This window comes from Sphaeramia orbicularis, chromosome 5 (assembly GCF_902148855.1).
Source record: "Sphaeramia orbicularis chromosome 5, fSphaOr1.1, whole genome shotgun sequence".
Lineage (NCBI taxonomy): Eukaryota > Metazoa > Chordata > Actinopteri > Kurtiformes > Apogonidae > Sphaeramia > Sphaeramia orbicularis.
In genome coordinates, this window is record NC_043961.1 from 1,508,799 (window position 1) to 1,531,658 (window position 22,860).

At 40.2% G+C, this 22,860-nt stretch overlaps 2 protein-coding genes across 4 annotated transcripts in view; both read right to left on the reverse strand.

Annotated features, from left to right (window-relative positions):
• Nucleotides 1–4,738: 4,738 nt before the first annotated feature.
• On the reverse strand, nt 4,739–13,565 carry ppp1r15b (protein phosphatase 1, regulatory subunit 15B). Of its 3 annotated transcripts, XM_030134326.1 has the most exons (4): nt 11,879–13,564; nt 10,440–11,228; nt 6,565–6,780; nt 4,739–6,533 (listed from the first exon to the last, which is right to left on the reverse strand). In XM_030134326.1, exons 1-3 carry the CDS (start codon nt 12,896–12,898, stop codon nt 6,568–6,570), a joined length of 2,022 nt encoding a protein of 673 aa, XP_029990186.1. In that variant the 5' UTR covers nt 12,899–13,564; the 3' UTR covers nt 4,739–6,533; nt 6,565–6,567. The 3 variants fall into 3 exon arrangements, with proteins under 3 accessions (XP_029990186.1, XP_029990187.1, XP_029990185.1); XM_030134327.1 differs by having other exon boundaries at nt 4,739–6,780; nt 10,440–11,225; nt 11,879–13,565; XM_030134325.1 differs by having other exon boundaries at nt 4,739–6,780; nt 11,879–13,563.
• A 1,890-nt stretch (nt 13,566–15,455) lies between these two features.
• Nucleotides 15,456–22,860, reverse strand: part of pik3c2b (phosphatidylinositol-4-phosphate 3-kinase, catalytic subunit type 2 beta) — a 48,046-nt gene continuing 40,641 nt past the window's right edge. The window contains exons 28-33 of the mRNA XM_030133883.1: nt 22,636–22,760; nt 22,395–22,512; nt 21,455–21,530; nt 21,231–21,337; nt 20,776–20,904; nt 15,456–20,043 (exon numbers count right to left, since the gene is read on the reverse strand). Of these exons, the coding sequence (XP_029989743.1) occupies nt 19,852–20,043; nt 20,776–20,904; nt 21,231–21,337; nt 21,455–21,530; nt 22,395–22,512; nt 22,636–22,760 (747 nt within the window). The 3' untranslated portion in view covers nt 15,456–19,851. The remainder of the gene's footprint in view (nt 20,044–20,775; nt 20,905–21,230; nt 21,338–21,454; nt 21,531–22,394; nt 22,513–22,635; nt 22,761–22,860) is intronic.

Here is a 22,860-nt window from a genome sequence, read left to right on the forward strand (position 1 = left end):
TGAACCATGGGAACACACTGCTCTCTAGAGGAAGTACACTGTAGTTGCACCTGAAGGCATGCTTATTTCCTTCTTTTCATTTTATATTTTAGTTTTGTTTTTAACAATTTTCTGTATATTGTTGATTATTTTTGTTCATCACAGTGTTTATTTTGTTAATTTTTTTGACGTCCTTGTTTTGTTTGTGAATGGCATCATGTTGAACTTTTATTTTCAGTAGCAGTAGAGTAAATATCAGGTCATGTAAAATGGACCTAAGGAGACAAAATGTGCCGGAATTCCCGATCAACAGTATTGTGTATGTTTATTTATTCGTCAAACATTGTATCTATACCCATTGTTTTTTCTTTTTTCTTTTTTTTTTTTAACAAATGAGATCATTTTCCGGAAGTGGCATAAATCTTTTCATACAGAATTCAGTCTGCAAACTGAAGTAATTTTTCTAAATTTTATTGTGCCCACCACAATCAGGCTGAATGTTTCTCATGTTAGACATTGTTATAAAAGCTTTTTATCTGTATTAGGTTGGCGAAATGTCAGTCAAATATCTACATCCTGTAATTCTTCAAAATTATTTCTTCTCTGTACTTGAGCAATTTTCTTAAAAATTAATAAAGAATTAAAAACATCAAATGTGTATTTTTTGTGTATTATCAAAATGATAACATGCCACCAATCAATCTTTGGTGAAGATAAAATGCATTTAATCTGATCCAAATCTCATCCTTTTATCTTAAGACACCGTCATTTCCCAATAGTCTGCTTCTTATACATCCATTCCTCACATCCAGGCTGCAACACATTCAAGAAAAGGTTGAAACAGGAGCCAATTTAAGACCATTTCAATGTTAATAAGAGATGAAACCAAACATGAATGAAACATAAACCAGCATCTTGTCCTATTAAAAGTTATGTCTCTGGCTAAAGAAACTATTGACTCAAACCCAATCAATTTCATGAATGGATGAAAGTTGTCACTGTTCACAGTCTGTCAGAAAGTCATTTTATTTCCATTTAGTTTTGGAACCGCCCCAGCGACTACTCGATGAAGCTCAGAGGACCATATCATCAAAAAGCAGAGATGAGATCCTCCCGCTACCAAATTCGAACCCATCCAGTACTCGGCTGCACCTAGAAATTCTGTCCATAAAAGTTATGAACAGAACCGGTGACAAAGGGCAGTCCTGGCAGACCTGGCTCTCATTCCTTCGGTACAGGGACAGAATGGCCACTAGCAAGAGACCATCTACCCCATACTCCTAGAGCACCCCCCACAGGATGCCCCCGGGGACACGGTCGTGAGCCTTCTCCAAATCTACAAAACACATGTGGACTGGATGAGCAAACCCCCATGCCCCCTTCAGCACCCTAGCAAAGGTTATAGAGCTGGCCCACGGTTCAATCTGAGGCTCAATTACTGACCGTACCCTCTTCTCCAGTACCCTGGCGTATACCTTACCAAGGAGGCTGAGGAGTGTGATCCCCTATAGTTGGAACCCTCTGGTCCCCCTTCTTAAAAATGGGGACAACCACCCCGGTTTGCCACTCCAAAGGCATCACCCCCAATGTCCATGCAATGTTTCAGAGGCGTGTCAGCCATGACAGGCCTACAACACCCAGAGCCTTGAGATACCTAGGGCAGATCTCATCAACCCCCTAGGTTTCACTACCTCGGCAACTTCTGCCCCGGAGATTGGTCCATCCGTCTCCTGGTCTCTCGGCTTTGTTTCCTCCACAGAATGCATGTTGGTGGGATTGATGAGCTCCTCAAAGTATTCCTTCCACCACCCGACTACATCCTCAGTTGACATCAGCAGCTCCCCGCCTCCACAGTGTGGGCGAGTTGCCGGCTTCTCCCCCTGAGGTGCCGGGATGTTTTCCAGAACCTCTTTGGAGCCGATCAGTAGTCTTCCTCCATGTCCTCACCAAACTCCTCCCATGCCCGAGTTTTTGTCTCAGTGACTGCTATGGTTGCACACCGCTTGGCCTGCCAGTACCAGTCGGCTGCTTCCGGAGACCCACAGGATAGCCACGCCCTGTAGGCCTCCTTCTTCAGCCTGACAGCTCCCCTCACCTCTGGTATCCACCAGCGGATTTGGGGATTACCTCTGCAACTGGCCTCAGCTACCTTATGGCTGTAGCTTGCCACAGCCACCTTGACAATGGCAGAGTGGAACAGAGCCCATTCTACTCAGTGTTCCCCTCTGCCCTCAGCACGCAATTGAAGCTCTGCCAGAGGTGTGACTTGAAGATCAACTCTCACCTCCTCTAGGTTCTTCCACCAGGCGTTCCCAGCAGACCCGCACTACTTGTTTGAACCTACCGGGTCTGTGCGGCATCTTCCCCTGCTACCTGATCCAACTCACAACCAGGTAATGGCCAGTCGACAGCTCCACACCTCTCTTCACCCAAGTGTCCAGAACATACAGCCACAGGTTTGATGATACAACTATAAAGTCAACCATTGGCCAGTGACCTAGGATGTCCTGGTCTCACGTGCACCGATGGGCATCCTTATGTTCGAACATGGTGTTAGTTACGGTCAAACTGCAACTCGCACTGAAGTCCAATAACTGAACACTGTTCAGATTCAGACTGGGCGGGCCATTCCTCTCCAAACGCCCCTCCAGGTCATGCTGTTGTTGCCTACATGAACGTTGAAATCTCCCAGTAGGACAATGGAGTCCTCTTTCAGGGCGCTTTCCAACACCCGTCCCAAGGACTCCAAAAAGGGCATGTAATCTGAGCTGCTGTTTGGTGCGTATGCACTGACAACAGTCAGAACCCGTACCCAAATCCGAAGCAACTTTTTCGTCCACTGGGCTAAACTCCAACATGCAGGCAGAGAGCCTGGGGGCTATCAAAAAGCCCACCCCTGCCCTCTGCCTCTTACCTGGGGCAACTCCAGCGAAGGAGAGAGTCCAACCCCTCTCAAGGACATGGGTTTCAGAGCCGATGCTATGTGCCGAGGTGAGGCCGACTATATCAAGTGTCTTCCACTCAACCTCTTCCACAAGCTCCTGTTCCTTCCCCACCGGAGAGGTGACGTTCTGTGTCCCAAGAACCAGTTTCCAGAATCGGACCACCAAGGCCCCTGCCTTGGTCTGCAGTCCGATCCACAAAGCACCGGACCCTTCTGCTTCCCCCTGCAGGTGGTGGGCCTACAGGGAGACGGGCCCATGTTTCCAGTTCGGGCTGAGCCTGTTAACTCACAGTAAGTGTGGTGGTGCACAGCTGTAGCAGCGTGTGTGTTTTATAACATCAACAAAGAAAAAAGCATCATTCAGTTGCTCCAAGTGTGTCATTAAGTCGGACCATCTGACGCCATGCCCCTGTATGGACCAATAATGAAATGTGTGTAGGAATGAGTTAAATTATTGGTCATGTGTGTTTGTTGACATCAGAACAGTGTGTAGTGAGAACAGGAGCCTAGAGTAGCCAGTCCGCTACACAGTGGAAACTGGAACTGCGTTCAGCGCTAGTTTAGTCATTCACAGCAGTACTGTTGTGTAGATTTTCTGGTGTAATAGGAACCATGGTGTTTCGGCACTGTGGGTACCATGCAACACTAAATGTTTAAATCATGGCCCTATGTTGTTTACGCCTCTGTGTAACTCACTCACTCATTCCGACATACTCTGCTCAGGCTGTGAACGTACGGCAGGTTGTAACCTATGCTATTTAGTGTAATTCATTAACTATGGGGCACATTTAAATTTCAAAGAACAATAGACTTTCAACTTACCTCCTGGTAGCATAACACAAGGGAGAAGTGGGTGTAATGCAGACGGTGTAGCCCGCACTGGAGCCAGGTCAAACCCACCAATAGAAACTCTTCTCTCATCCATCAGCATAGGCTCCGCCCATTAAGTGCAGTTGAACTCGCAAGCAAAACTTTTGAACTTGCAAACAAAGAGGACTAACTTATAAGCAAAATTATTTTTTATTTTATTGCCACTTTTGCTCTCAAATCTTTTTTTGGTTGCAAATCTATTCTGTTTGATTAATACAGACACAAATGTCTCTCCATACTAACCTCAGTGTATCCTCATGCAGTTACTTCCAATGATGCATAATAACCCTACAAAATGTTAATTATGTCAAATAAGTCGTGCAAAAATCCTGTTCTTACCGTATCAATGCAATATTTTTCAGATACAAATGCACAATTTTTTTTGATATACATACTGTCAATATTGTGTCTATTCATTTTATATATCTATTTTTATTTATTCTACTTTTAGAACTATTATTTTACTTTTAATTTTAAATTCCATTTTCTTATTTTACTTCTTAGTTTTTTAAATAATTTTATATTTGCTCTATTCTTAATTTCTGACTTTTTTTTTTTTACCTATATTGTTTGCATTGACTGGAGTAGCACTCCTAATGTCACTGAACACACAAGGACAAAAAAGGCTATTCTGATCCAAAACCCTGCACATCATGTTCACCTCTCAAATTGAATTAGACAAGATCAGGTGATCGTGAGAAAGGGTCGGGCCACACACGTGACAAATAAATAGGAACCAATTTCTAGAGAATCATTTTCTTGAGGGTGTTTGATATTACTCTTGCTTTTACTGCAGTATTGACATGTATTAGTAGTTTTACATGTAGCACAGTATTTTCTCAGTGTGTATTAGTAGTTAGACGACGATTCAAACCTCACTTATATCACTATTGATAAGAAATTGAGCCCTTCTTTGGTCAAAAATAAAACATAAATGAGACAATGTGTGATCATTAAATACTGATTTTAATATTAGTGAGCAAACAATTAAACAGGAAGTCACCCATCAAACCAGTCATTAGAAAAATAAAAGTCTTTAGTGATCCACGTGTCCTGTTGAACAGTTCGTATATTTAAAGGTGACGGCCCCTTCTGGGTTCACTCATCTGTAAGTTCAGAGTTTACACAAACCACATCGTGCAGCTCAAACAGATGAACTCGTCCTTCATCGTCTGGACAAAAAGCTGGTTCTGACGTAGAATTAAAGGGATGCCTGATTCAACACCTCTGTTGTGATTCATACTGATCAGAAACAACACTCCGATTATAGATCATCAGTTTCTAAACCAGATCAATCTTTGGCTTTGGGGAAAAAATGAACACTTTGGCTTGTGAAATACTGATTAACTAGATTAATGAATCATCAGAAGAAGCTGTAGGTTTAAAGTCCACATGAAATAAAATAAACTAATACTCTGCTGTTTCATAGAGACTAAATTCATGTCTGTTGTGGACTATTGTTTGGCTAAAAAATTTATTTGGATTTTAAAGGCAACAGGCTGAGTAAGACAATACATTTACTTTATCAATTATTTTGTGTGTAAATTGAACAGATTTAATTAGTCTTATTTGTGGCTGTTCCAGTTTTTCCAGATTTGGAAACTGCCTTTGGGGTTCGAGTCCCACATGTCTGAACACAGTTTGCCTTCCTGTACCTCATGTTGCCTTCATGCCTTTTTTTATTCAGCCAACAGTTCAAAACCAAAAACACTCAGTTTAGTGACAGATAAAAGAAATCTGTCAGCTGCAAATGGCACATGTTTAAGTAAGAGGATAGATTAAATAAATGATGGTTGGTTAACTTTTGCTTCATCTTAAAGGTCACAAATTCACAATTATATAGTCACTTATTCAATATATTAGTAGCATTGGCTCTTTATTTGTCATTATGAACTATTTACTTCACCTTATTCTGTACAGATACATTGTACAACTAAACAGAAACATAACTCCAGTTCTCCCTAAAAGCACATTGGAGTTTTCTCTTTTTACAGTCAACTCTTGAGTCCATTTGCTCATTAAGTTCATAGATATTTTTAATTATGAGTCAGAGTTGTCTTTTTGTTAAAACAATAAGCTTGCATATCTCTTTGACTAAAATTAGTCAGATAATAAACACCTGCTCTGTTTTTTTATACTGAAATGGTTACACTGATTCCAACCCAGTTGAGTGATTACTTTAAGTGGAAATCATAATCATCCACATAGACACAAGTAGGTTCATAAGGAGCCAAATGACCCCATATATGAAGTAATAAGTGACTGGTTTCTGTGCCGGTGCACCTTAATATGAAGCATTCATTTAAGAAGAAAAATTAGTGATGTCTGACTCTATGAGACCCAAGACCAAAGGTTGAAAAAATGGGTAGAGAATTTAAGTGATGATGTTTATAATTTAACATTTTAGAGCTGAAGGCCTGAATGATCCACCACTAATCTGATGTTTTAATCTGATGGACCTCAGAACATCCGCTGATCCTGATTTTAACCAAGGAGCAGCTTGTTTCAGTTTCTGTGACATAAAAAGTGCAAATGAAAAACAAAGTCGTCAGATCCTCTGAATGAAGCCGAGTCCAGCCTCCCATCTCTGGTCTGAAGCAGAACCAGAGGATCCAGCTCACAGTGAACCACCTCAAAGCCCTTCAGACCCACGTCAGTCTGCATCGCTGCCCTGAGTCTGAACACGAAGCTGCACAAACACTTGTACGTGGACTCGGTCTGAGCTGCGGGACTACAGCCGGTCTCGATCCTGGTCTCATCCTGGGGCCCTGGTCTCAGGCGTGCTGGTCCGGGCACTGCTGCAGGCGTCGGTACACTTTGCTGCGATGCTGAGGCTGCAGACAGAAGGCGATGCTCTGCTCCACCTCCTGGCAGCGTCTCAGGAAGCGACAGCGATCCCGGGCCAGCTCCTCCCATGGACCCTTGCGGTCCTCCTCCTCCTCACTGCAGCTGGCGAAGAACTCCTCCACGTCGTCACAGAAATGGACCTGAACCACAAAGAGATTAGAATCAGAGAGGTCACAGGAGGGTCAAACTGATAATAAAACTAAACAGAGGGTCCAGATCCAAATTAGGGTCAAACTAGACCCGTTTCACATCCAGCAGTTTCATTTAGTTGGACTGATTCAGATTTTCAGTTTGATACATGAGCTGACTGCTTGTTCTTTCCACACACACTTTTAGCGACATCAGAATCAGACAATAGGGTCTGAAATGCCTCAGATTCTACAAATACATGCAGTCATCCACTGAATTTTCTTTTCATTAATGGACATTAAAAACATGATAAATTTAAAACCAGCTGAAAACAAAAGAAACATCCATTTTTTTTATCATCACGGGAGCAGATGTGTCTCAGAATGTGTGGTCTTGTAAGCTTTTTAATAAAATAACTGTCATTTTAAATTCAGACAAAACCACTTTGTCATCATTTAAAATTAGATACTTCTATTGTGTTGTTTGTATTGTGTGTATTTTATGTACCTTAACAGTGAATACATTTTTGTGAAGTCACATCAATGACACGTTTAAATGTAATTTTATGTCTGATCTCCAGGGGGCGGTAATGTTTCAGCCACCAGCATTGAAATGCACAACTGCAAATGTGTATTCCTGGAGTCTGGGAAATATTAAAACACTAATATGAAGACTATGAAATTAAGTTTTTTGTTTCTCTGACTTTGATTTTACTTTCAACTGCAATTTGCACTCTTTGGTTCATCTGTCAACTGCAGGAAAACTCACTATGAACAGGACACTAACATGAAAAATACATTTATTACAGTCCACTCTAAAAATAGAGATAACGTTAGGCCTTCAAAGAGGAAACACCAGCTCACAGTACTATAATGTGTCTGTATTTTAGGCCTGAGTCGACGGTGACCAAACACAAGCTGAATCATGTGTATTTCAACATGTTACATCATGTGTCCAGCTCAAATAAGAAACAGTCATTTCACAACTCAAACACCCAGACATTCTGCATTATCACCAACTGATTTAAAAAAAGAAGGATCTGATGAGACTCACTGAATATTTATATATCTGCAGTAAGTATGAACATAAACATGAAGCAGTTAAATTCACGTAATCCTTGGTAATGTACAGTCAAAATGTGTTTTTCAGCTCTGAAGTTAGATTACGCCCCCCACACACACACATTCAGTAGATCTGATAGCAATATATTAAAATGATACACAATCAACATTTGGAGACAGACAACATTTGAGTCATTTTACATCATTTAAGAACTTTTACCCCACTTCATGTCCTGGAATTTCTTTACCAAGTGACAATATAAACATGTATTAAAATCTGTATCTCGATTACAAAAGTAAGAAATGTTCATTAACAGACACGATGAAATGTAGGAGTAATATAGCACCTTTAATTTTCTTACGTATCTGCATTGTATGTGGGAGCTGTAGGATTCATGAACCTAATACAAGTTTATGCGGCGGGACACAACCTCAAACCCTGATGATGCAGGTTATATTTAAGCTCCACAGTCATGTTACTCATTTACAATTTTATTGTTGTCATGATACTTATCACCAGATGTAGATAAAAAGTAATCACATTTGTTCCTTTTTTGACTCAGTGCTGTGACATTTCAGTGGTTCAGCACCAAACTCAAACACGACCTGATACCATTTCATGGAATTAGGCCACTTTGTTTAACTAAAACTACATGAACTGGAGGCTTTAGGTGAAGACTTTGTTACATTAGACTAAAATTTATTTTGCACCCATATTATTACAACGTCGAAAAACTGTTGTACATAACACAGAACCAATCTGTTTCAGTCAACACCTCATGTCCTAATGACAAGAAAAACAGACTTTTAAAAAAGCCCAGTTCTGGGATAATCTGGTACCATTTCTCTTCAGAGTTTTAGACAAACTTTAGCAGAATGTCTCCTCTTTCCGCAGCTGCACATGTGTCTCTAAAGTTGCATGATTTTAAAGTTTTTCCTTTGTCATCTAGATCTGCTTCATCACAAGCATCTTGAGTACCAAGAAAAGTGCTATATAAAACCGATTTATTATTATTGTTATTATAATCAAAACACTTTTATTTATTATGAAACCAGACGTTTAAAGAGAATCAAAAAATTTTGACATTAATTTAGGAGCAAGACATTGGGTTAAATTTGATAGATTATCATGTGTTAATACAGAGGTTTTACTTTTAATACATTGACTTTAGTAAACACACTGCACACAAAGAAATTTTTACCCTTAATGTGTGGAAGATTATTGAAGATAATGATCATATCTGTATCCAAACATTTTAAAAAAGCTCAAGCAGATCATAAACACCCAAACTGCTTAATAACAATAATCACAGAAGGCGTTTTAGTTTGTTCTGTACATTGGTTTAACCAGAGATATTTGTGGGGAAAAAACTAGCCATTTCAGATCAACTCGACCTGTTCATGTGGTTTTTGTGTGTGAAATGTCATCATTAACTTGTGTCTTCAAGAATCAGCAGGTGATCATTTTATTGGGTAGAAATTTGTTCAGACCATGAGAGAGATCACAGATTTGTAGAAACAGATTTACTGTTACCAGAATGAGGAATCTTGAATTGTTTTGACTGTTTTGCTCTGATGGATAAACTTAATAATCTCTGAATGACATTTAAAGGATTTTGATTAGAGAATTAGTATTTTTCCCATGAATGCTTTCATCTAAATCCTGGAGGTGAACTGTGAGGGTCTGGATGAGCTGGTATGAAGTGATCTGTGTTTCAACATGTTTTCAACACGATGAGTTGATGCAGACGAGACGAACTCGACAGAGAGGTTATATTTCAGGTTCAGAGTCAAGTTACTCATTTACAGATTGACTGCATGAGCTGCAAGCAAAAAGGCATCACGCTTTTTTGATTTTCCTTTTATGGCCAGAGAACTGTGAGATCTGAACTGTCTCAAACATTAAATTTAATGAACCTTTTCTCTTGTTTTAATTTGTCTTGGTCAGAGTGAGTTGAGCTATTCTCTGTTAAAGTAGTCTTCAGTCCTGAACACTTAAATTGAACCTGAAGCTGTGTTTTAATCAAAAAGTCTAACAGCAGCAGTATTGGTACAGTAAACCTTCTGCACAGAACCAGGTAAAAGATGATTTGTTCAAAACTAAGTCTTAATTTGATTTGAAAAGATCTTATAGCATTAAACTGAAATGTCTGATACTGGCAGACATTTCTGTTTTATTACTATTACTGTGACAAAACACACTGACAAACTAGACAAGAGGAAGCATTTACTGAATATAAAACCCAGTCCTTCTGTGGAAGACAAACTGCTGAAAATGTTCTGACTGTTACCAGGGCATGGGGGCTTTACAGAGGAGACCCATCAGTAGGACATCCAACCGAATTCATGTCTGATGTCCCAAAACCTTGATGACCAGTGATCTACTTAAAACATGCTGCAGACATCCAACTGGAACTGACTGCAACCACTAGATCTGTCAAAAGTCAATTAGTGAATTTAGCGTTTAATTGGGTGTCTGTGTAGTCCAAAATGGAATAGGTGCTAAACAGAAACATTAGTTGAACCCCATCAGTGATGTGTCTTGTAGTTCATCACAATGACCTGAGATCAGCTGGAACCTGGAACAACAACACAAGGAACACACTGACCTTTTTGGTGGATCTGCTGCTCGTGGACGTGGAGGGCTCAGAGAAGCCGCTGTCTAGTCTCTCCTCAGCCTCCTCCTTCCTGTACTTGGGAGGTGATGCCAGGTTCTGAATGGGGGCCTGAGGGGCCTTTTTAGCTCTGGTTCTGGGCGACTGAGTCCTAAGAGAGGCTTGGAAATTCAAGGGGCTATAGGGGTCCAAGGAGGAGCTGAAGGAGCTCCAGAGTCGGAGGCTTTCGCCTTCATCTGCTTCGCTGGCTGACGCCGAGTCATCCCACGAGTCTGATCCCGATTGTGGAGATGGGGCTGGGAGGGCTGGGGGGGAGGCGGGGCTGGACGAGGCAGAGGATGGGGGTGTGGTGGCGGCAGCAGCAGCAGAGGGGATGGGAATGGTCCTCGGCAGGGTTGGGGGGCCTGTGTGCATCCGGGCCGTGAAGTTACGGGGGTTGTAGGGGTCCTGACTATGGCACAGAGAGTTCCACAGACGCTCTGCCTCCGAGTCAATCTCTGAGTCTTCATCATCTTCATCATCTTCATCAGAGGAGTTAGACAGATCTGACGAGCCCTCGCTGTCAAAGCCATCATCATCGTCGTCACCATCATCTTCACTGAATTCCGATTGGCTGCTGTCGTCATCGCTGCAGGGGCAGCCCATGATGAAGGCAATGGTTTTGTTCTGGCACTTCGGAGTGACAATTGCCGCTGCAGACGACAACTCCTGAGCTTCATCGTCATCTTTCTGTATCTCTTCTTCATCTACCTCCTCTTCTTCCTCCTCCTCAGGAGTCTCCTCCTTTTGTGGATGAAGAAAATATCCATATACTTGATTATCACATTTTATAACATTTTGATTCTCAAAAACACTCTTCCTTCAGTTCATGTTTTCCATGCATAGATTTGCTGTAGACAACACCTAAGGAGTAAGTCTCATCACCACAGGCTTTTATGCATTTTAAGTCATAACACTATATTAACAGACAATTCAAGAAGTGGTAGATGGACTTTTATCCTGGAAAAAAAAAAAAAAAAAAACCCAAAAAAACCTCTAAGTGTAGAACAACCAAAATGAGCTGATATAATACAACAGAGATTTGAACTTAGTTTTACATTTTCTACTCAATGTCATTTTTACACATTCAAAGGATTTTACAACATTTAAGTGTTTGATGCCATGGCTAGTTCCTTGGCAGCAAATACTTTCTCAAAGTCCAATACCAAGTTCCTACACTAAAGTTCCACAAAGTACAAATATTTATTTGTACATTACAGGACTGTATCATACTTCTTCATAATAAAATAGGAAATTGGTATTGAAAATAGTATCATTAAGGATCCCGGGTTCACCTGAGGTACTGATACCTGCAAAAAGACCATGGCCAGCCCTGTATGTTGAATGTTATTGTGATTTGGAAAATTTAAATAGAAAGAGAAACACAGGCCTACCTCCTCCATATCTGTTCCACCGGTGGAGCTGCTCTCAGGTGATCCCACCGCAGCCTCCACCTGCAGCTGCTTGTTGATCGGAGCTGGGGCTTTCATCATGTGCAGCTGGCAGATCTGGAACTGCTCCTCCTCCAGACTGGAATATCCATTGTCCTGGTCCGGGCTTAGAAGTGTCACCACAGGGCAAGCGGCAGCAGCACCTTCAGAGCTGCTGAGGTGGTGTGTGATGCTTAGCTGGTGGTCTGCTGCGGACTTCCCAGAGTTCTGGACTGTGTGAAGGCCTCCATTGTTGGCTGGCTCCTCTTTGTGGTGAGCCGGTCCAGCGTTTTCTCCCACCGTCCACTCCCTCTCCTCATTCTGGACAAACACAGCCGAGGCTTTTGTCTCGGATCCGGGTCGTTGTGGACAAAGCAGACCTGTCACAGTCCAGGACAGATCTGACAGTGGTTTACCCTGTGGGTTCTCCTCCTCACCCCCCCATAAGCTGCCCCACCAGGGCCTACCTTTACTTCCAGCTTTCACTCCCTTCATTTCCTGAGATGAAACTGAGCTCAACAGGACGTGGCTGAGGACAGTCCTGGCAGATGAGATATATCCGAGATTTAAGTTCACTTCCTCGGGGTCTTGAATCCCCATTTCCCGCAAAGACTCTGCGGTCAGCCAGGGCAAACCGCTGCTACCTGCGGCTCCTTCGTGCTGACACTGCAGGTAAGTGAGGTGAGGAGCGGGCATCATGTCGTCGAGCTGCCTTAAAAATTCATTTTCCTCTTCAATAAAAGTTTTCTTCACATCTCCGCGGATCCACCCGACTGCGTTATCAGACTGTGCTGCCGGGTTTCGAGCTCGACCCGGTAGATATTTCTGCAGAAATGACAGCGCGGGCCTCGACACTACGGAGAGCAGGCCGATCCACGAGCTTTCCTGACTATCAAGCCCGGGAGAGGTGATCCCGTTACCGCGCGGGGAAGCAGTGCTCTGCCCGCCGGATAATTGTCCCTCACCAGTTATATTTCTGAACATTTTCCTTATCTCGATAGTGCAAAATATAAATTATGAGACATTCACCAAGCTGAGGTGACAACTCTGACAGCTAGCAGGTTAGCTATTGCTAAAGTGAAAGCTGACAGCGGCCTTTACTCTGACACATACCGGGAGCTACCGCGGGAGGGAGCCCAGCAGATATCGTCCGTGACGGGGTGACCGACTGCCTGCACCGCGGCGTTTTGCTGAGAGTGGTGATTAGACTTCTTTCTTGTGGACAGCTTAACAGAGGAGGGGAAATACAGGAACATCGTGGTTGATTCGTATGACACAAAATCCACTCGTGACGATGAATCCAAGGCCATCGTGTCTGTGGTTCAGGTGAAGAAGCGGCGGTGTCGGCTGGAGGGCTCCAGCTGTAGCCGGCGGTTAGCGGTTAGCAGCGGGTTAGCTTAGCACAGGCTGGCGGTTACTTCAACCGGAACGCGACGATTTATTAAAAATACTTTGTCCAAAACCAAGAATTGTTGCCTTCTTCGTCGATATTCAACACATTTATCCAACTTCCGCTGTTGCTATATTTCCGTTTTTCCGCGTAAAAGTGTGGTTTTACCGCCGTCTTGTTTCCGTTTGTTCGCTCCGGTTTGAGGATTTCATCAGAAATACAAGGGGCCGCCGCCAATGGCTCGAACTGGGTTTAACGTGACACCCGCGGCCAGGGAGCGTCGCGGTGTTACTGAAACGCAGAATGAGCGTTACGACGGTAAAACTCAGGCACCACGTGAAATGTGATTACATAATCCATACGCACAGTCCAAGGTCTCCCACAGCAAACACGTGTTTATCTCCGTGTGCTTTCCCACGCAGCCCCTTATTTAGACCCAGGTCTGTTTCAGGATACAGGGATCGACACGTAGAGTCTCAGCTCTAAAATATACCTGAGCAAATATAATTCAACCTGTGACATTAACAATCAAATAGTTTGTCTCTTTACACGAAATCTTGTTGAATTCACACTATTTTGACAGAATCCTGAAGTGTGTGGAGCTGTGGACTGCTGAAAATTTTACAACCTTGAATTCTACATTTAATGGAAAACTAAATTACTGAACAGTTTATTTATGTTAATAAGATGTAAATGTTTTAATCATTTACAATTTCTGTTCTCAGCATAAGAAATATTGTAACTTAACAATGTCAGCGATACATTTAAAAACCCAGGTAGACCCCACTTTAATAACATGCAAAGGTTTCATTTAAAAAAATACTGTCATTAAATTAGGCATTTTTTGTATCTAATTGAACAGAGGTTTGTGAAAGTGAAAGGAGTTGAATACTTTTGCAAAAGAGCATACGTACATTTTGTTCCTCATGAATAATTTTTCACGGTGTAAAAACTGTTATTTAATTGTTATAAATTAATTTGTCACTGGATAAAGAGTCATGAGCTCTCAGCCAAACCTTTTCATGGAAAACACTTAAGTGACACAGATCTGAGTCACAGTCATTAATGGGAACATCCAAAGGTTAGTTTGTTTAAACTGTGACAGAACTGGGAACCATTCCCTTCTTTTACAGTTTCCTTCTTCTTTTACTCGTAGTTTCAGAGCATGTGAACATCACAAGAGCTGACTATTGAATTTGAAATGTAAACTGGCTCGAGTGGTCCAGGAGATCCAGAGACAGGAAGCTCTTACTGCACTTTTGTATTTTTTTCTTGTGGCATTATGTTCACAAACCTGCGTCCACTGTTGTTCCAACACTTCAAACACAGAGTGACTTTAATACCCACAGGTGAATGTCATGTCTGTGCTCTAGAGGTTATTTTTATGAAATATTCAGAGATGTTCCACCCAGAAGTTTAATTTAGTATGACCTTTACAGCTGCTATATTTACAGTATATGTATATACATACATGGATTATATCCATATCTATAGTACTGTGCAAAAGGCTTACACCATTTGTCTTTACAACACAGTCTCACCCCTTGTGCGTTGAAAACCGATGCTTGCTCAGGACCTCTGTACGTCCTAAACTAACGCAAAAGGTGTCTTTCGGCGTCCTATTCTGTGTTAGTCTTTAATACTGTTGGTATTAAAGACAAATAAGCATTTTAGGGAAAAAAAACATAATATTGAAGAAGCTATATGGGGTCATCTGGACAGAGAAAAGGATAAAACACTATGAAGGTGTGTAAAATAACACAAGATTATTTAATAAAATATCCAGACAGTCAACCTAAAGAGATGATTAACTGAATCTAAAAAACAGTCACACCAAATACTGACTTCACCTGCAGAAGCTGTTTAGTTTAATACTGTGCAAATATTTACTGAATATTTCTTGTTAAAAATAAAGATTTACATGCAATACAACCCTGCACAAATAGCACATCTACAGGCTTGCACAGTTCTGTATGTATGTCCATTCATTTTCTGTATCTGCTTCCTTCCAGCTGACAATGGGTGAATGTGATATGATGTGATGTTTAAAAGGAGACAAATTGGTAAAATGAAGACAAGTTAGTAAAATACGCAAACAGAAAATGAAAGAAGAAAGTAAAAAAAAAAAAACCAAATCACCACTTTTTTTTAAAATTCAAGTTTATTTTGTAGTGCAAATATTACAAAACATGTTTGAAAATTAAAGTTACACTGAACGTAGCCTGTTTTTATGTGATTCTAATCAGACGGAGTCAGACTACGACAAACCTACTCACATTTCACTGACTTCAGTATGGTTTATGTACAGTACATAAAGATCAGTTCACTTTGAACTTACATTCTGTCCCTGTTGTTTCAGTGTGTCTCAGAGGTCAGAGGTCAAACTCACCGCTTTTACTGCTCGATGCCGTCTGTCCATAACATTAACGAACAAATGAAGAGTGAAGCTGCAGCTCAGACTCACTGAGGTTTTACTGAGGTTCAGGTTAGGGTCATTTGGCATCATTTAAAGACTTACATGAGCTGAGATAAAACTGTTTGGATAATGATTTTATGCCTAAAATTGCATAATTATTCTTTTTTTGTGGTCGTTAGGTTATGTAGAGTGTGTAGTGGATTACATTTTTTGGGTCTAAGTACATTGGCAAACTCATAAAACTTGTATCAAATGCATCAGAAACTATGAATGTTGTATTATATTGATGTTGGATTCAATAACGATGTATAATAAATGTAATAAATTCATTCAAGGTATCAGATTTGACCAAGATGTACTAAATTATGTAACCTAAACTCAACAGGAATGCCACTATTTTTATCCAAATACTTAGTTTTTACAAATTTTGTCATTTCCTTTAACTTTACCATCATAATATTGAATGAATTTAGGTACCACGGTGGTTTGACCTGGACATATAAAATCAGGTGCAAATCCATGAGGTCTAGATGTTCTACAAAGCCTCCAGGAGCCAAAACCTAAAACCACCAGGAAATCTATTATTTTGGATTAAATATACAATTTTTCCCTATTTTGTTTTCAGTCATTGTTGTGCTAAAGTGAGAGTGCCTGACCATCACTACTTATAGCTTTAATTTTATTCCATTTCTCTTTCTATTCTAGTTTTACTGAAATTTAGAGATGAACGATTAACTGGTGTACAAGTAAAAAAACTCAGGAATTAAGTTTGAGTCATTACTAAATCAAAGCTTCAGTCCAAATGCTGGTTGGCTGTAGTATCCGAGACACAGACTTGGGTCAGAATGTGAAATTGTGAGAATTAACAAGAGAACGGGTTTTGATCTAAAGGAATGTTTAACTCAGAGCAAAACACTGTCTGTACGTTACAATACATTCACTTTACAGGTTCTTTAACATTTATAAATCTATTGGATAAATGAACATAAACCAATATACATGTGGAATAACACTATCATATACATTGAAAACAGATTAACAGCACTTTGGTCATTTGTTTTCAATGATCTTATTAAAGTATGTGTGATTTAGCACATTTAATCTCTGAGGCAGATCATTAATAAAAGAAGAAAATTTAGATCAGTGTTAGTTTTATTTTGCTGCTACATGTTTCAATCAAGTTTGTCCAAATTACTGTTTTTTCTCACCACCGCTTAAGTCGACAAACCAAAGATAATCCTATTATTGAGCTGAACTTTTATACATTAATATTTATTCTCACACAGCTGTTGTGTAATCTTACAAACATTATTCAGGGCAGGGATAAAGCTGTCAAAGAGTGATATCTGGAGGAATTTATATTGTTAATTTAAACATTTTATAAATAGATTTAAAGCCGATTCTAATAGACAAAACATAAAAAAAATAAGCAAAAAAGTTTAATAAATCAAAATACAATGGATTTTCTGCTGTTTAGTAAATGAATAGCAAACCTAGAATTATAGAAAAAGTTTTGGAGCAACAAGGACAAGCTGATGGGAAAATAATTAATAAACATGTGATATTTGGTGCATATATTTTCTGTAATTTTCAGTCTCTGACCAAACTCGGTTATTACTGTCTGAATATGAATAAAGTGATTATGATGCGTCTGAGCTGCAGCTAAATGTTCTGATATAAACCGCCGACTTATTTACGAAGCAGCGTTGAACAGTAAAAGTCGAGTGTGGTGCATCTCCTCTACAGCGCAAAAACAACAACATGTTCCCTTCAGGATCCACCGCCTTCTGGATTCTCACAAACCCAGAGGCAGCGAGTTTACGAGCTTTCCCAAAAAGTACAAAATCAATCCCAGACAATTCAGAAGCAGGAAGAAATAAAGAGATGAACACAAAGAAAAAGGAAAAATTAAAAGGAGACGACGTCCTTAAAGGCAAACCGAGGCACAAACACCAGGATTTTCTTGCAGCTTTGCACAAGAATAAATCTGAAAATGTGCATATTTATTCAGTTTGACATAAGCTAAGTGACCAAAAGTATATGGACAGTTATAGACATAATATTCTCTAGTCTGTTTTCTGTTTTGTTTTTTTTAAGATCTGTACACTGAAATAAAGCTGAGTTTAACACATTAGAAAATAATAATTGAAATGATTTTATTGGATCTAATCCTGTATTAAGGCCACACGATCAGAAACTGGTCATATTCAGTCTTTTAGTTTCAGAGTTAGATGTTGGTTTTATTCTTCAAATGCTGAGGATGTTCTTCATCTTCTTTAGTTATAAATTATGAAGCTTTATTTTGAGTTGGAATATTTGGAGGCGAAGACAGCAGCCTCATTTTTACTAAAACCAACTAAATCTGAACCACGCTCACAAGAAAATAAAAGGCAATTCAGTAAAACAGGATACATGATTAACAAGTTCATATTAGCACTTTAAGAGAGTGAAACATAAATAAAACTTAATTGTTGAAAATAAACTTCAAAGCAAATGAAAGGACTGAAACAACTGGAAATGAAAACTTAAATGTAAAAAGAAGAGCTTTCTTTTGTTTCATGTTGCAGAAGCACGTTTGTGAATAAACTTGAACAATATGTGCATCTGTCCGCATACTTTTGGTCATGTAGTGTACATCTATGAGCGTTAGGACTCAGATCTACAGCTCTAAAACTTCAGTCTGTTTTCATTCTCAGGACACGAAGCTGCAGAAACAACATTACGTCTTATTTCCTCTTGTTTTTTTCTGAGCTTCATGGACCAGAAAATCAAACCTCTCCAGAGTCTGAGTCATTACAACGTCAGATAAGAACAGTCTGATCATCTGAAGGATGGAACAGAGTGAAAAATGAAAGGATCAACTCAGTCCTCGTCTACAGAATCAAAACAGGAGTTAGAACAAACTGTTAGTAGATATCGTTAGCTTGAAGTGAATCCACTGCACGAGCTGAAACTTTAACCAGTCACATCAGTGGGAGAAGATCATGTGACTTTCAGAAAACATCTGGTTCACGTGACAGGACGGACCAATCACAGCTCACCGTCAGAAAAGATTCATAGTGAAAACAACCGACTCCACATCTGACTAGAAATAAAACCAAACACTTCAGTCTGTGTTAAGTTCAACTTACAGTTCAAGTTACATGATATAAATCAATTACTTCAATTAATAAAACTAAACTTTGTATAAGCGTACACTAATACTCATTAATAAAGTAATAAGAATGAGCCGACAGTTTTAATGATTCATGTGGATTTACTAAAGACGCTCATGTTTCTTAACGTATCAATATGTTACGTCAACATTTAAAGATGAATATTAGTTAATACTAGGCACATTAGTTAACTTGTGGTAGTTAATGCTTATTACTGCTTTTACTAATGTTCATTAATGTAGCCTTATTACAAAGTCCCACAAAATTGCATTTTATTTTTGTCAGATAAGTTCAGTCATGTTTATAATGTTCTACTTATGGAATGTTGGACTAAAAAAACTGAAAACAAAAAAAAAAAAATAGAAACTTCAAACTGAAGTGTTTCACTGAGACCTGATCTGATACGACACCTCATCCTACTCAGAGACGAAAAAGTTCAACACATCTGTCTTTTCATCAGATTAGTGTCAGTTATCGTCACTATGAAACAATAAACATGAGCTTCAACTGATAGGACCAACATTCCCTGATCTCTGCATTATGAACACATCAGTTCAGTGGAGCTGTGACTGATCACAGCACATCAGTTAATCCACAGGTTCAGTTCATCAACCAATAGTTTTCTCTAAAATGGCAGAAAAAAGTGCCAGATTCAACCTGCTGAAGTCCAAAATCCAAAATATTACTTTTATCAAATCCTCACATTATCAATCTGCAGAATTTTAGACTTTTGTGCCTGGATAATTACAAAAAGGATGAATGGATGTGCAAATATTTGCAGATGAATCCCTTTCAATCGACTGCTTCACTAATAATACTTCACTTCACTTTATATCTACAGATCCTGAAATAAAAACCTGAACTTCCTCAGCGTCCAAAAGCCTCCACATGAGCATCATGATGAGTGACGACTGGAACGCAAGCTTTTACTCTGAAAGGGTCTTCCTCTCATTTCCCCAGGGGTCAGTGGACGGAGTCAGTGGGCGGAGTCTGCCCGGGCAGTGCCCAGCTGATGCCAGTCGACCCAGTGCTGACCCGGAATGAGCCTCTTTAAGGGAATGAAGGTCTCTCCCAGCAAAGTGTTCTCCCAGAATGCACCGTCACCCAGAACCCGCAGGTGGATCACCCTCTGGTTCAGGTCCCCCCGGGGGATCCGCTCATAAACCAGCTGAGGACAGAGATGGAAGGACAAGAGGGATTTCAATTAAAATGGATGAACGATATCATACTGACTATATGATCCCCTGGCAAATCCATCAGTGACGATCATATAGAACAAACGAAATGACAAAGATGACACAAGATGAAGATGTCAGAACATACATAAGTAAAATAAAATGAATACACAAATCTTTACATTTTAAAAACTGCCTCCAGCTGCACTTTGCTTAAAAACTATAACTGACACATAAAATAGGTGTTTTTTTAGTTTAGTGATGATGCGTCTTTTTGACCAATATGCGAGTCCTTCACTACACTGGAACCACAATGGACAACAGTGTAAATTTGTACATATCGTACTTTCTGCTCTAGTTTTTGTGCATATGAGATGGATGATGTTGGATTCCGGGTCAGAACACCTGGTCTGGTTCCAGTCTGACTGGTCTGTTTACACGCAGTAGATCCACTTCAATCCCATTATCTGGGTGTCTTAGTCCCACTAGTAAAACTTTGATTTTAGTTGAGCTAACACGTTTGCATGTACTTTTAAAGTCTGGTTTGGTCGGACAAACACAACGATTAGTTTTGTTAAGTGTCATATAAAGTTTAACATCATCTGCATAAAATGAGATAAACCTGTAAAAGGACAGATCCTCTGGGTCTGAGATACTGACAGATGGATTTGATACCTCTGGTCTAAAGGCTGTATCTGTGCGACATTGAGTCTGGATCATTTTACCATCTCGTTGTATGTAGGGTTGCACGTGCGTCGTGCTGCCTTCGTCTTCCTCTTGCTGGTTTTTTGAGGGTCTGGGAGGAGATAGAGCTTCACATAGGGGTCTGGGTCTGTGCCATCCTGTAGGGGCTGCTATAAACACCAACACACATGTATATATGTCAGTGAACACTTTCCACTTCTATCCATCACATGACATTCAAGAGCCACTCGACCTTAGATCAGGGTTGGAGTCAACTGTGGGTTTTCATTAACAGAGTAGTGTGTCTTCATTTAACAGACTGAACTAATGTTGGTCGACTGAAACTCTTACAGACAGAAGGGTGTTAAATGTGTCATTTCTGTCAGATTTTCTGTAAGACATGTGGACGTTCCTCTATAAAGGTTAGACACCTGACTCTACATTAGAATCCCTAATGACAGTTCATAAAGTTTCATGAACAGAAAGTGAAACTGACCAGTCCTCTTATGTGCATCACCATGATGAACAGTTTGTCGTTCTTGTAGGAGATGGAGAGTTTGACCTCGCCGAGCTCCTTCCCTGAAACTGGAGACCAGGAGATCTCTAAAACACAAACACATAATGACACAACAGATCATGAGTTCATTCCAGATCTATCAGGAAGCCCTCAGCAGTACAGAACGCTGTCTCTGTTCAGTCAGTGCGATGGATTTCATTTACCGGCTGGTTTACTAGCTGCTGTTCCTGGTCTCTCATCTCTTGGCAATGGGTGGAAAAATGTGTAGACGAGGTCACACTGAAACACAAACACAATTCACACAGTTAGACTCACTTCACCAACAACAGGCTGATGGAGACGAGGAAAACGTTTACTATTTGTTTATTGACCATGTGACTGTAATAAACTACAACTACTATTGTTTGTATATTTATGGTTTTTATGGTCTTGATAAGATCTATTCCTGCTCAAGGAAATAAAAACATCCACCCAATGAATCATTGATAGTTTTCATGACCAGGAAGAACCCGAGTCCAGCAGTGAACCACAAACCAGGTTTAGAGGTTAATCTGTGACTGAAATAAAACCTCTGAAACAAATGTTTAATAAAAGACGCACAGACATATTTTCTTTACACTGAAGCCAAGTGTCTAAAACTGGAAAGACCTGATACAGGCCACGCCCAAAGAGTGTGTGTAAGTGTGTGTGTGTGTGTGTGGGTGTGTGTGTGTGTGGGTGTCTGTGGGTGTCTGTGGGTGTGTGTGTCTGGACACTGATATGTTTCATGGCTCAGTTCTTTTCTGAGAAAGCAGCAGAGAGTGAAAATGAAACCTGACAGATGGTGAAACAGTCAGAGACATTGACACAAACAGGAACAAGATGTACTTGAATGCAACACAAACAACCTAAACATTACCAGCCTGAGCTATAATATTAATGTAATAATGTTGATCCAAAATGATATAAAAATGCTGAGTTTCTGGTCAGATGCAACAACACAAAGCATCACACTGACTAAACCAGAGAAGGAAGCAAACTCAGAATGTAGTTGTAACTAGTTTGGTGAAAGAACTGGACTTCAGATCATCAATAGATCGATCAGACCTGTTTTTAACACTTTATAGTTACAGGTTCCACCACCTGAGCACAGAGGTGACTGACCTGTGCGACCTCAGGTGCAGCATGGATCAGATGCCAGACGTAACCGTTCAGCTCGTCTTTCCTCCTGTCAGCTGTCGCCTCGCCGCGGGAACGACCAATCACAAAACGGCTCGGGAAGCTGTGGGCGGAGCAAAGATAGAGATGTCACACAGTGTTTATGTGCATTATTCTGTTTGCATCTGTACTAAAATGTTTTTGTGTTGTTTTATGTATGTATGTGTGTGTGTTAATGAACATGTACTTGGGCAGTTTGGACGAGGGGAAGATGAGTCTCAGTTTACTGTGAAGTTCATGAAACTCTTCAAACGTCCTCTGGACCAACAGCACCTCCTGCTGGTTTTCACGCTCCACTTTGACCACAAACGCCTGGAAATAAATAAATCTAAATTAAATTTGTGCTTTCTGTCTATCTTAAAACTTTCACCTATTTGTTTGCTGTAATCCAGTGGTTTCCCAACCTTTTTTT